The sequence below is a fragment of the Somniosus microcephalus genome, chromosome 14 (assembly GCF_052327205.1).
Source record: "Somniosus microcephalus isolate GS21.2 chromosome 14, FLI_Smic_1.0, whole genome shotgun sequence".
Taxonomy (NCBI): Eukaryota; Metazoa; Chordata; class Chondrichthyes; order Squaliformes; family Somniosidae; genus Somniosus; species Somniosus microcephalus.
The window spans coordinates 75,507,353-75,522,422 of NC_141000.1; the positions used below are offsets into that span (position 1 = coordinate 75,507,353).

Here is a 15,070-nt window from a genome sequence, read left to right on the forward strand (position 1 = left end):
CTGCAGTAGCCATATGCATGCTGCAACATGTAAAGTAACAGCATAATTGATGCATCCGAAAAAAGTACATGAGCTAATCCTTCAAAAAAATATTAAATAAATACAAATGCTGTGAGGAGATGAATCTGTGATACTGCATAGTTTGCATCAGGGCATTGTGCCCATATTCCTTAATTGTTACATTTTATTATTTTATTTTTTTTGAGTGGGTTTATGCAAAAATTAATATTTCTACAAAGTTTGGAGATAGCTTATCCCCTTTGTGGAAATAGTTTGCATCATTATAAACTGTATTTGTCTTTTGATGGCTTGATTTTGTATTTACTCAAAATATTTAAACAAAGTTGATGTGTGCTGATTTTTCAGTGGAATCCTGTGGCAAGGGAAATTAAAATCATTTACTCAAAATCAATTTAGTCTCAAATGCAATTGGTCAATTTACAACTGGGTCTTGGGACCCGAAATGTCTTGTCACAAAGCACAGAATATGATCTTGCTCTCCAGAATTAATGGCTCACTAACAAAATAGCAAGAATAGGTGGGTTTGAAATGTGATTTTGTAAGAATGCCATATTCGCAGGAGTAGAACAGGCATTCTCCTGATTTAAACCGAGGAATTTCACCCACACCCCAGAAAACAATTGAGAAACTGATTGGTTAAACAATTGAGAAATTGATTGGTTAAACAATACATGAGCTCAGTGAGGTCGCTTTGGCAGCCCGTTTTACACTGTACCCAATTTTCTTTTCCATTGAAGTCAACTATTTTTCATGTAGATTTCATGTCAGGTCCAGTTCAAAAATATTGCAACACAAGTGGTCGCATGGTTTATGTTCATACCTGTTCCATTCCACCTCTTGTAACCACCAATATCAGTTGATGTGAAAAAAATAATTGTGCAATTTAACTAAAAAAGTAATTATGGTTTCAGAGCGGCTCATAGAAACATAGAAGATAGGAGCAGGAGTAGGCCATTCGGCCCCTCGAGCCTACTCCGCCATTCAATGAGATCATGGCTGATCATCCAAACTCAGTACCCCGCCCCATATCCCTTGATCCCTTTAGCCTTAAGAAATATATCTAACTCCTTCTTGAATATATTTAACTAGCTGGGGGGCCCGGCGTTGCCAAGGCTTTTTTGTAAAATGGCAGTTTACAGGGCCGCGCAGTTTACGGCCGGCCGCTGCCGCTCCCCCGCTCTGTGTCTTGGGCTGAGCGGTTGTCAGGACTGGCCCGAGTGACCCCAACTCACCTCCTGCTCCGGCGGGCCGCCGCAGCTGCCCCGCTCGCTGTTGAGTAAAAGCAGTGAAAAAAATGTCGGCTACGTTTCGGGAGGCTGCAGGATTAGGTCCCGCCCACACACGGAATGAAACGCCCCCCCGTGATGCACCGATTGGTCAACCATCAGGTCACTGAACTGTAGGATTGGTCAACCATCACGTCACTCAACGCTAATGAGCGGTAGGATTGGTCAACCACTAATGAGCGGATTTTTGAACGTTTTTTGTATACTGTCCGAACAATTTTTGTCTGACCAAAAAGTAAATACACCTATGAGACTCCCCTAATCATAAGCTTTCTTTTGATATAACATATGTGTAGGTACGCTCTATAACTTTTGAGTGTATAGCAGACAGACAGACATACATACAGACAGACAAACAGACGGACGGATCCTTTATATAGATGAATTGGCCTCAACTGCCTTCTGTGGTAGAGAATTCCACAGGTTCACCACTCTCTGGGTGAATAAATTCCTCATCTCTGTCCTAAATGGCTTACCCCTTATCTTCAGATGGTGACCCCTGGTTCTGGACTCCCCCGCCATCGGGAACATCCTTCCTGGCTCCAGTGAAAGCCAACAGCAGTTACACTCAAGTCTTACTACACAGATTTGGGCACCCTCTTTGCAGTATAAAGAGGATATTAGATCTCTGTGGTAGTTCAAATTAGTGTGCGAGGATACCCTTCTAATTATCAGGTTGCTACAGGAATTATTCAATCAACTTACTTCAGAACAATCCTGAACAGAAGAGCTGTGGTGATAATAACGAAATTTGAGAACAAGACTGCCATTGCCTAAACAAGACCAGAAAAAAAGTTAGCCATGAAAGCGTGCACCTTCATCACACAATGCTAAGCCAAATTACTGAATTTTAATATGATCTACTATTGCTCAAAAAGTACTTCAAATGTAAAGCATTTGAATGGTAGCCAGTTCCAAGTCTCGTGTCTACAGTTTATAAAATATAGAATTCCAATCAAAATAGCCAAAAATGTCACAATATCCCAAAAAGTGCTACATGATATAAAGTTTACAACTGTACAATACTTGTGTAGTAAATACAATCACTGAATAAAATTAAAGTATTATTTCATGGTTAAGTAGGAGTAACTGCATCATAACATAATGATTCAAATGGAAAACATTTTCTGAATTTATCTGAAGGGTGAAGTGGGGAAACAACATTCCAGAAATCCACACTTATCCGTAAATTTAACTGCAGGTAATGAGGGCTAATGGTTGTTGATGTCTCTTTCCACTGTTGCTGTATTTTCCATTTTTGATTTGGTAACTTTAGTTTTGATTTTATTTCAAACTGTAAATCCTATTTACTATATAATCTGGTAGGATTTCTCCTCAATATCTTTCTACACCTGTATGTTTCAACATTTCCAATCCTTGTTTTTCTTTTGTCCCTTATCCACTCTAGACATAAACATTAGAATCTGTCATGGATTCACTTCATGGTCTCTACCAGTGTTGCTCTACGACTAAGGGATGCTCAAATATAATTCAAGGTGGAACCACTACTGAATTTCCTCCCTTTCCCTTGACCAGATACCCAACTTTTGCTTGCTGATATGTCTGTCAATTTAACCAAAATCAGAAAATGTTATCTAAATTTGGATCTCGCAGCATGCCGAAGCACATTAATCCAGCGCACAAGAAGTTAGCAGACCTCATTCTATTTGGTGTATACGATTACATCTACCCCTACATCCCCATGTCTATGTATCCTTATAGCATGGGACCAAGGTGGCTGAAGCCAGAGCCGCCAATGGTGGAGTGAAGGGAGGGGGAATGCACAAGAGGAGTGGAGAATTTGGGGGGGGGGGGGGGTGGAGGAGTGAGGCCATAAAGGGATAAACGGGAGGCCAAAATTTTTAATTATGAGGTGTTGAGGACTAGGAGCCAATGTAGGTCAGGGTGATGAGTGAGCAGGACTTAGTGTAGGCTAGAATATGGGCAGCAGGTGGAGAGGAGGGCTGATTTTTTGCACGATGTAGGCTGTGGAAAATCAATTTTGGCCATCCTGTGTCAGCATAAAGCACTTTCAGGCTATATATGACATGATTAGATGCAGAGCAAAGTTCCCTCTACTCTGTCCCAACCTTAACCTCAGCAGAGTATTTTCCATTTCTCATACCAGCCAACTAGTAGCCAATTAAAGGCAGTTTTGTGTCCCTGACTACTAGAATGCATTTCACATTGAAACCTGGCAGCCAGCAGACAGAGGAGGTTTTCATCCAGGGCAGGTTTCAAACGTAGGTCTAAGATGTCAATGTCCAATACCTAACCTAAAGATAGAACTTGCATTTTTATGTCTTTCACAACCTCAAGACAATCCAAATCGCTTCAACAACAACTTGCATTTATATAATGCCACTAACTTAATAAAATGTTCCAACGTGCTTCGCAAGAGTGTTACCAAACAAAATTTGACACTGTGAATGAAGTACCTGTGAAGTACAGTCACTGTTGTAATGTAGGCAAACATGGCAGGAATTTGCATATAGGAAGGTCCCACTAAACGGCAATGAGATGATTACCATCTCGTCTCGACTTGAATATCTCTTAATGTCTCTTCACTTCCCACAGACCTCCCCTTTTGTTCTTTCATCCCCTCCCCCATTTCCCAGCCCCCAAACTTGCTTTTTAATCTGTTTCATTTCCTGCTTTTTTCTCAGTTCTGACGAAGGGTTTCGACCCGAAACGTTGACTCTATTTCTCTCTCCACGGATGTTGCCTGGCCTGCTGAGTTTTTCCAGCGTTTTCTGTTGTTAGACCAGATAATCTGTTTTAGTGATGTTGGTTGAGGGATAAGTGTTGGCCAGAAACTGGGAGAACTCCCCTAACTCCTCTTCTATGCATTTCTGGATTGTATAACTTCCTTTGTCTCCAGTAAATGTGGGCATATTCTATGTTTAACAAGCTATACTTTCAGTAATAATGAGAGGTTACATCTCTGTGCTGAAGGCATTTAGTTTTAACTTACTGGTTGGAGGTAGACCAACACATAGAAGGCAATTAAATTATCCACAAAGTAGAGAAATGCCGGAATAGACCATTTCATGAATTGAAAAAAACTGCGCCAAGAAGAACATTCCAAATCCTTGCATGTCTGTCCTTCTGAGTAGAAAGAAAAAGCGAGATAATCACTTATAGTCACACTTGAAGATTTATGAAGCTGTAGTATATTCCTGGAGTAGTTCAGTGGTGCAGAATTACACTGAAGATACAGAAAAGGCTTGCACCGGTTTGTCACATGGCGAGTTTGCGATCTCAAATGCCTGCTGGGGTAGCCAAGTGCTTCCCCAGAGGAAGGGAAGATGAAGATTAGATGAAATGCTCGTCACCCCAAGTCAGTCTCACACCTCCAAATGATCAGCTAAAAACTGACATTGGTGGAAAGCTGAGATTCGGTCTCCAAGCAATCCTTTCTACTGAGGAAGGTAGGTATTTTGGAGGAATCAAGAGAGAATAATGCAATACAAAGAATTGGGTATTGCTACAGTTACTACATTTTCCTAAAAATCAAAACCCAATTGCAGTGGCCCAATGATGCAGAACATTCACAGTTCAAGCTTGGTTGGCGTGAAGAGGAATTTAGAAGACAAAAGTCAACCCCTGCCATGTTTATACACTTTCTATTAACAATTTTACTGTGCATCACTGTTTCAGAAATATTGGCCTGGAGCTTGCGGTCCTGATGACGGTGAACTGGCAGCGTTCGCTGTCATTTCGCCTTCGAAACTGACCGCAACTTCAGGATTTAGCGCACACGCAGCCTAATACGAACATCCTGAAGTTGCGGTCTGTCATTCACTGCTCCTCCACAGACAGTGCTGTGTACACCGTGGCTGCAGTGTGTACCATCTACAAGATGCACTGCAGCAACTCGCCAAGGCTTCTTCAGCAGCACCTCCCAAACCCTCGACCTCTACCACCTAGAAGGGCATGGGCAGCAGGCGCATGGGAACACCACTACCAAGTTCCCCTCCAAGTCATACACCATCCTGACTTGGAAGTATATCGCCTTTCCTTCATTGTTGCTGGGTCAAAATCCTGGAACTCCCTCCCTAACAGCACTGCGGGAGTACCTTCACCACACGGACTGCAGCAGTTCAAGGCGGCGGCTCACCACCACCTTCTCAAGGGCAACTAGGGATGGGCAATAAATGCTGGCCTTGCCAGCGACACCCACATCCCATGAAAGAATTTTTTTAAAAAGGGTGTAAGGATAAACCCAGCAACTACAGGCCAGTCAGCTTAACCTTGATGGTGGGGAAGCTTTTAGAAACGATAATCTGGGATAAAATTAACAGTCACTTGGACAAGTATGGATTAATTAAGGGAAGCCAGCACGGATTTGTTAAAGGCAAATTGTGTTTAACTAATTTGATTGAATTATGAGATGGTTGATGAGGACAATGCTTTATAAAGTGCCACATAATAGGCTTGCCAGCAAAGTTAAAGCCCATGGAATAAAAGGGTCAGTGGCAGCATGGATACGAAATTGGCTAAGTGACAGGAAACAGAGAGTAGTGGTGAACGGCTGTTTTTCAGGCTGGAGGAAGGTATACAGTGGTGTTCCCCAGGGGTCGGTACTAGGACCACTGCTTTTCTTGATACATATTAATGATTTGAACTTAGGTGTACAGGGCACTATTTCAAAATTTGCAGATGACACAAAACTTGGAAGTATAGTGAACAGTGAGGAGGATAGGGATAGACTTTAAGAGGACATAGGCAGGGTGGTGGAATGGGCGGACACGTGGCAGATGAAGTTTAACGCAGAAAAGTGCGAAGTGATACATTTTGGTAGGAAGAACAAGGAGAGGCAATCTAAACTAAAGGGTACAATTCTAAAGAGGGTGTAGGAACAGAGAGACCTGAGGGTATATGTGCACAAATCGTTGTAGGTGGCAGGGCAGGCTGAGAAAGCGGTTAAAAAAGCTGGACTTTATAAATAGAGGCATAGAGTACAAAAGCAAGGAAGTTATGATGAACCTTTATAAAACACTAGTTTGGCCACAACGGGAGTATTGTGTCCAATTCTGGGCACCGCACTTTAGGAAGGATGTGAAGGCTTTAGAGAGGGTGCAGAAAAGATTTACAAGAATGGTTCCAGGGATGAGGGACTTCAGTTACGTGGTTAGACTGTAGATGCTGGGGCTGTTCTCCTTAGAGCAGAGAAGATTGAGAGGAGATTTGATAGAGGTGTTCAAAATCATGAGGGGTCTAGACAGAGTAGATAGAGAGAAACCGTTCCCATTGGCGGAAGGGTAGAGAACCAGAGGACACAGATTTAAGGTGATTGGCAGAAGATCCAAAGGCGACATGAGGAAAAACATTTTTACACAGCGAGTGGCTATGATCTGGAATACACTGTCTGAAAGGGTGGTGGAGGCAGATTCAATCATGGCTTTCAAAAGGGAATTAGATAAGTACCTGAACATAAATAATTTGCAGGGCTATGGAGAAAGGGCAGGGGATTGGGACTAGCTGAAGTGCTCTTGCAGAGAGCCATCACGGGCTCGACGGGTCGAATGGCCTTCATTCTGTGCTGTAACGATTCTATTCTAACATGTATATTGCGTAGAGACTCCACTATCAACAACCGTGGAGGCAGTAAACAAAGTATTAAAAAAATATTTTTGATGTTCACTAGATGCCTTGCCCAAATCCTATAAACACTAGTATGAAAGCTGCACAGAAATCCTTGAATAAAGGTTGATATTTTAAACTCACCTTTTATCAGAATCCTTAGTGCAAGAATGCCACAAAACACCAGTTTTACAGTCTCTGCACATATATTCACTGTGGCTGGTAGATAGTTGTATCTATTCTCTGGGAAGCATAAAAAAGGATTTTAGTTAGTATCACTGGCTGTGCAGCAAGAAAACATAGCTCTAAACTGACATACTAGAATTTAACGAGAAACTGTTCTGTTCAACAGAAAACTCTTTACCCCTCAAAACTATACAGCTCACAGAAATCACAGAAACCACACAGTGCAGATAGAGGCCATTTCGGCCCATCGAGCCTGCACCGACACATATCCCACCCGATCCCCGTAACCCCTACACCAACACATATCCCACCCTATCCCCGTAACCCCACGTATTTAATCCCCCTAACACTAAGGGTCAATTTATCATAGCCAATCAACCTAACCCGCACATCTTTGGACTGTGGGAGGAAACCGGAGCACCCGGAGTAAACCCACGCAAACACGGGGAGAATGTGCAAACTCCACACAGACAGTCGCCCGAGGCTGGATTCGAACCCGGGTCCCTGGCGCTGTGAGGCAACAGTGCTAACCACTATGCCACCGTATGCCAACAGCTGTTAAAAGTAAACAGCAGGGGTAGGTGCTTATATGTTTCAGTGGTAGATTTCAAACTCAAAACTGTGAATTTAGTCATCCCCTGCTGAAGTGCTCCTCTGTATATTACAGGAGTTTCATTTTAAGCCAGTATCATCAATATGGAGATGGGAAATCCCTACTAATTGTGTTAATTAAGCTGCACCATATCTCGTAGAGTTTTTTGTTGTAAAGGTATGCAATTATCTATCTCTATTTGAATCCCTGTTCCCCCCATGCAATGCACATTCTGCTGAGATTTTTAAGCATGCAACAGACTTCCAGGTCTCTGCAAATGATGCTATGAGCTGGCTGCAAAGAGGTATAAAGATGATGGCCAGTGTTGCCACTAGCAACATTACGGGGTATTTGTAGCCCCTAAAAACAGGTGGGTTTGGGTCAGGTGGGAAATTAAAAAATGTTAAATTTCAAACCCGAACCTAACACACTCGAACCCACCCACTTCCGGTTTTAACAGAAGTTGGAAGGGTGGGCGGGCGTCCAATCTGCTCTCAGGAGGCGGGTCAGTCATTGAAAGCTTTTAAGGAGGCTGCGTGCCTCTATTTTAACAAGGTTTCTATTTTTAACTAATGTCGGCCGGATTTCTCTGACCTCGGGAAACCTGGCAGGTAAAAGAAGGTGAAAAGCGCTTGATCCATAAGTCAGTGCCTTCAGAGCACGGCTTGTGGGCCAGGAGGAGCAGGAGTGCATTGTCCAGGCCCAACAAGCTAACCTGTAACCACCCACATGATCCATCTGACCTCCCACCTCCGTGATCTCTGACCCCCCCAATTCCCCCCCCCACCCCTGCGATCATCGACCCCCCCGCGATCTCGCCCACCCCTGCGACCACCATCTTGCCCTCAGCCATGCTCTATGCCCCCGCGACCACCATCTTGCCCCCCCCCCCCCGACGGCGGTCTAATCCCCGCGACCACCATCTCACCCCCGACTACGCTCTGACCCCCCACGACCACACTCTCGCTCCCCCGACCACACTCTAACCCCCCACCACTAGACCTACGTGCTCCTCTGCTGCGTCCTTCTACTGCAGGCTTTCCCATCTGACAGGCAGCCGGCCCGTCAATCAGGCTGACTGTTGGGCGAGAAACCCGGAGAAAGAATTTAAAGACGTCATGCAGTTAAAACCTGCACGATGATTGGGAAACCTGTACTTCTGGATTGCCCATCCATAACTCGTCTCCCCCGTGAACACACGGCTCGGTAAATATTGGGCCATTCTGTATCATTGCTCATGCAAATTCTCTTTTTTATAACAGAAGCATTATGTAACACAACGTTATATATATAACAAGGAAAGCATTTACAACTGGATAGCCCTTTTCTAATAGTTGTAATGGGACTGACTTGAGGATAGTGCAACTGCTGTTAATGATGCAGCGGTGTTTAATGTGGCCCGGCCCTTTTAGGTCACTAGTCAATTTCAGGCTGCTTGCTGCTGCAGAGAAGTTTGTCTTTAAATCAGCAGTTGCTCCTAAAACCTTAGGTAAGGTAACAAGCTAATTGTAGTTGTTGAGGAATTTTATTTTTGAACATGTTTTTGTCTGAACACATCTTGCTATACAACTCAACAAGAAGACTTTACCATCTGTCGAGGTAGTTTCATTCAGGTTCATTGCCTGCATCTGCCCTTTCGCATATTTCACCATCTGGAACTTTTCATCATAGGTTCCCGTAAATGTCTGCAGGTATTAATGCCTCAAGGATTCTTAGCGGAGTTTCAAAAACTCAAGCATTAAGAGATGCACCAAACTGATGATTTGAAAATGACATTTGATCTGATTTTGGTGAACACTATAATTAATTGTAAAGCGTAGAAATTTCAGATTGTCTGTCTAATAATGTCACATTGCTTTGACAAAAGCTGCTCCTTTGAAACAACAAATAAATTGCTGTTATTAAAAGGATGCATTTGAGACCTTCGGCAGCTAATATCTGAAAACACTTTCATTGATATAGCCTACATTAATTAACCATTGTTCCATACGCATACTTGTAGCAGACACACCAGACACCTGCCCACATAAGTCTCTAAAAATTTAGAGTAGGCTCACTAACAAGTAACAAGATTTCCTCAATGGAGATTTGTGTTAATGCTCAACAAGTATTGAAGCCCCTACAATCAGTGTGTGTACATACTTTAATGAGGTCCCAAAAAATAACACTTTATTTTGTCAAGTTTTAGAGTTCTTATCCTATTTGTGGTAGGCTCATTATATTGGTCAAACAGATTTGCTTTGCAAAAAAAGAGGGTGTATGATGAATGTCAGGTGAATTCTTTAAGGGAGAACCAGACCAAATACAGTAAGTTGAGAGGGGATGTGAAGATGAAAATAAGATTGGCAAAGAGAGAATGAGAGTAGAATGGCGGTGAACATAAAAGGGAACCCAACAATCTTCTACCGGCATGTAAACAGTAAGCGGGTAGTAAGAGGCGGGGTGGAGCCTATTAGAGACAAAGAAGGTGATATATGCTTAGAGGCGCAGGGCAAGGCTAGAATACTCAATGAGTACTTTGTATTGGTGTTTACTAAGGAGGTGGATGCTGACAAAATATCGGTAGAAGTGGAAAAGGGAAGCAATGGAAGGGGTGAAAATTGATAGACAGGATGTACTAGAAAGGCTGGGTGTGCTTAGAGTGGGCAAGTCGCCTGGTCCAGATGGCTTGCTAAGGGAATTGGAGGAGGAGATAACAGAAGGGCTTGTCATAATTTTCCAATCTTCCCTAGATGCGGGGGAGGTGCCTGAGGATTGGAAAGTGACAAATGTGATGCCATTGTTCAAGAAAGGGTGCAAGGACAATCCTAATAACTACAGGACGGTCAATTTAATATCAGTGGTGGGTAAAGTTTTAGAAACAATAATCAAGGAAATAATTAAGGGGCACTTGGGAGAGGTTTAAGCTAATTAAGGAGAGCCAACACGGATTTGTAAAAGGCAGATCGTGCTTGACTAATCTAATTGAATTTTTTGATGAAGTAACAGAGAGGATAGATGAAGAGAATGCAATGCATGTTGTCTACATGGATTTTCGGAAGGCGTTTGACAAAGTACCACATAGAAGGCTGGTTAACAAAATTGAGGCTCATGGAATAGATGGGTCAGTGGCTGCTTGGATAAGGAATTGGCTTAAGGACAGAAAACAGCGAGTTGTGGTAAATGGCTGTTTTTCAGGCTGGAGGATGGTAGACAGTGGTGTTCCCCAAGGGTCAGTGCAGGGGCCACTGCTTTTTTTGATATATATGAATGACCTGGATATTGGAATTCAGAGTAGAATTTCTAAATTTGCCAATGACACCAAACTTGGGGGTGTGCAAACAGCGATGATGATACCAATCGACTGCAACAGGACATAGAAAGGCTCGCAGAATGGGCAGACAAGTAGATGATGCAATTTAATACAGAGAAGTGTGAGGTGATGCATTTTGGCAGAAGGAACATGGAGAGGCAATATACACTTAATGGCACAGTTTTAAAGAGTGTACAGGGACAGAGGGACCTGGGAGTTAATGTGCATAGGTCCCTGAAGGTGGCAGGAGAAAGTGGTTAACAAAGTACAGGAAACTTTGTGCTATCCGGCACCCATGGGACCGAGCTACTGCCGTTTTTTTTAAAAGCTCCGGATAGACCAGCGTCAATGTTATCAGATAGGAGCTTTTCATCGCGGTATCTGACCACAAACACTGTTGCTCAGCAACAGCTTGTAAACACTCGGCCCGTGGCTTGGAAGCGTCTCTGAAGCTGTTGCTAAGATACAGAGACGCTTTCTAGAGCCTGCTGTGTCTGACCACAAACACTGTTGCTCAGCAACAGCTTGTAAACACTCGGCCCAGTAGCTTGGAAGCGTCTCTGAAGCTTTCCAGAGCCTGCCTGTGAAAAGCAGAAAAAAAACCTAACCAAAACGGCTGCTGATTTCTGCCGTTAGATCAAAGTTGCCAGACATTCAACTTCCGGATAGCACAAAGTTTCCTGTATATGGGATCTTGGGCTTCATAAATAGAGGTACTGTATTGAGTACAAAAGTAGAGAAGTTATGCTGAATCTTTATAAAGCGCTGGTTAGGCCACAACTGGAGTATTGCCTCCAGTTCTGGTCACCACACTTTAGGAAGGATGTGAAGGCCCTTGAGAGGGTGCAGAGGAGATTTACCAGAATGGTTCTGGGGATGGGGGATCTTGGCTCCTAGGACAGGTTGGAGAAACTGGATTTGTTTTCATTAGAGCAAAGGAGGTTGAGGGGTGATTTCATAGAAGTGTACAAGTTTATGACAGGTTTGGACAGGCTAGACGGGGAAAGGCGGTTCTCACTAGTTGATGGTACAAGGACTAGGGGACACAGATTTAAGGTTTTTGGCAAGAGATACAGGGGGGATGTGAGGAAAAACTTTTTTACGCAGCGAGTGGTGACGACCTAGCATTTGCTGCCGACGGAAGTGGTGGAAGCGGAGACACTCAATGTTTTCAAAGGGAGACTAGATAGGCATTTGAGGGAAATAAACTTGCAAGGCTACGGGGATTGAGCGGGGGTATGGGACTGACTGGATTGCTCTAGAGAGAGCTGGCATGGACTCGATGGGCCGAATGACCTCCTTCTGTGCCTCTATGTCTGAATACTGCAGCAATTGCTTTTCTTTGTTGTCTGCAAGAGAAGGTATTTCCAGTCATAAGAAGTTAAATTCTTCCTTCAGTGTAAGCAACTGCTATAGCTAGAAGGTCAAGACAAAAAGTCATCATGTTTATAAACTAGAATTCTCAGAAATAATTATTTTATAGTCACTAATAATTGTGAAGCTACTTTAGTTTGCTGTCCTATTTCTTAAGACAATTTTACATTTGAACACTAGATGGCAGTAAGTATATTTCTTGAGATTTTACTTTTGTAAAGTAGCACAACATGAGGGTGTAGCTGAAGGAAAGGAACAGCACAGGCATCTCAAGTATTTGTCACTGGTGCACAGAATTAAGGATCACAATTGTGCTGAGATGTCAAAGAACGCGTCAATGGGTAAATCTCAGAGCTGCAATCATCAATGGCAGGAGAAAAGTAATATTTTTGGAAACACGAGCTAATTTTAATTCTTTGTTGAACATTTTAGTTGCAGGTCTAAACATTACAATTATTCCTAAAACAAAGATTCTTTTAATTGAGGGAAAGAAAATCTTAATGGTTTCATTAATAAACCAATTGAGTGATAAACTAATTGTGTAGTCTTATTTTTCAACATTCATATATTAAGAATTGTAATTGCAGCAAAATTGAACCATTATCAAGTAACTTACACTCCTCATCCACAATTATGATTATATGCACATGCTACACAAATAATCACACAATATGCATCACAAGAAGCACTCATAATTGTTGTTCTTAAATAAAATTCCAACTCACTTCCATTTCACTGTTCTTAAATTTGGTTTTTCAATCAACTTGGAGAAACATGAGTTAATCAGAGCCAGTCAGCAGAAATTTCTAAAAGGCAGGTCATGCTTGACTAATCTCGGAATTCTTTTGAAGAAATAATGAGAGGAAAGATGAGGAAATGCAATTAATGTGGTTTATATGGATTTTCAAATTGAATTTGATCAGGTACAACATTAAAGATTTATGGCATAGATGGAACATGTCACATGGATTTAAGGAGACGGTAACCACATTAAAATAGAGTTGCTTGGAGGGCAGAAAGCAAAGTACTGGTAAAAGAAGATTTCATAGACGGGTGAATCTATGCTGTACGCTTTTTATAGCTTTAATATCCTTTCTATAACAGGGCACCCAAAACTGCTCACAGGTGAGCCTAGCTATTATCTTGTACAAATATATCATAATGCACACCAAATATTGAACCATATCCGTAGCTCTATTTACATGCATTCTGTCTTAACATAACCCCTTAGAGCATCCTAACATTAGAATGCTGTATTAATAGCGTCACTACACCACTTTTCCCTCTCTCCATCACTATTGAAAACACTTTAACGACCTATATATCTGCACCCCTAAATCTCTGTTCCTCCATTAGACTGAGAATTCAATGCACTTTTCCCCAAAATGTGGGAGGGTCGCGGGGTTAAAACGGCAAATGTGTGAAACCCAACACCAACCCGCGGCGAATGCGCCTACTTCTGGTTTAACTGCGGCATAGTTGGGTGCATCAGAGTAACCCGCTCTGGAGAGGCAGGTCTGCGATTATATGTTAATAAGGCTACCAGATTTTGACAGGCATTTGAATTTAACGCTAGCCGGCCAGGTTTCCCAGGGTTCGGTAAGCCCAGCAGCTAAAGGGAGGTGGGAGCAGCTGGATCAAGCAGGCAAGTGCTTTTTAGGGCACTGCTTGTAGGCAAGGAATGCTTCCCCCCCCCCGGCCCCTGAACCAAATCTTCTGCCATGATCGGCTGACTCCATCGCGATCTGCCAACCCACCCTCCAAACTGGTGATCCCGAGCCTCCCTCCCCGTGATTTCTCCCTCCCTCCCTTCCGATAGCTGGTTCGACCCCCCGCCTTCTGCCCCGCGATCTTTACGTCCCTCCCCGCGATCTGCCAACCCACCCTCCAAACTGGTGATCCCGAGCCTCCCTCCCGCGATTTCTCCCTCCCAATAGCTGGTTCGGTCCCCCGCCTTCTGCCCCGCGATCTTTGCGTCCCTCCCCGCAATCTGCCAACCCACCCTCCAAACTGGTGATCCCGAGCCTCCCTCCCCGTGATTTCTCCCTCCCTCCCTTCCGATAGCTGGTTCGACCCCCCGCCTTCTGCCCCGCGATCTTTACGTCCCTCCCCGCAATCTGCCAACCCACCCTCCAAACTGGTGATCCCGAGCCTCCCTCCCGCGATTTCTCCCTCCCAATAGCTGGTTCGGTCCCCCGCCTTCTGCCCCGCAATCTGCCAACCCACCCTCCAAACTGGTGATCCCGAGCCTCCCTCCCCACGATTTCTCCCTCCCTCCCGATTGCTGGTTCGACCCCCCGCCTTCTGCCCCGCGATCTTTACGTCTCTCCCCACAATCTTCCAACCTCCCCCACCACCACTATGCCCTGATCATTCCTTCCCACCCTCCCTCCTCGTTGCCACACTCTGACTGCTCCCCCCAACTATGTCCCGATCTTTTCCGATTTCCAGTGCCTGTTCCTAGTGGTCCTCAGCTGCGGCTTTCTACCGCTGGCTTTCCCACCCGGCAGCCGGCCAGCCTCTCAATCTAGCCAGCTGCCCGGTGGGAAACGAAGCAAGACATTTTATTTCATGCAGGACCTCTGCGTTCCGGGCTTCCCCCCTCCTCCCCCACAATCTCAAAAACATGCGCCCCGCTCCCTCCCTATGACATTCAAATGGACATGTTGTTATCAGACTACAAATAAAACTTCCAAGGTTACATTTCAGAATATCATGTTTTATGTGATTAAA

General features: G+C 43.8%; 1 protein-coding gene across 8 annotated transcripts in view; it reads right to left on the bottom strand.

Annotated features, from left to right (window-relative positions):
* slc35a5 (solute carrier family 35 member A5) overlaps positions 1 to 15,070 on the bottom strand; it is a 41,624-nt gene that overhangs the window by 8,272 nt on the left and 18,282 nt on the right. For 5 of the 8 annotated variants that reach the window (XM_086006699.1, XM_086006701.1, XM_086006700.1 and 2 more), the window contains 3 exons: positions 7,038 to 7,136; positions 4,282 to 4,415; positions 2,013 to 2,080 (listed from right to left, as the gene is read on the bottom strand). In XM_086006699.1, coding sequence (XP_085862825.1) covers positions 2,013 to 2,080; positions 4,282 to 4,415; positions 7,038 to 7,136 — 301 coding nt within the window. Of the gene's footprint in view, positions 1 to 2,012; positions 2,081 to 4,281; positions 4,416 to 7,037; positions 7,137 to 13,062; positions 13,180 to 15,070 lie in introns of all 8 variants that reach the window. The other 3 variants (XM_086006703.1, XM_086006702.1, XM_086006704.1) reach the window with 3 other exon arrangements.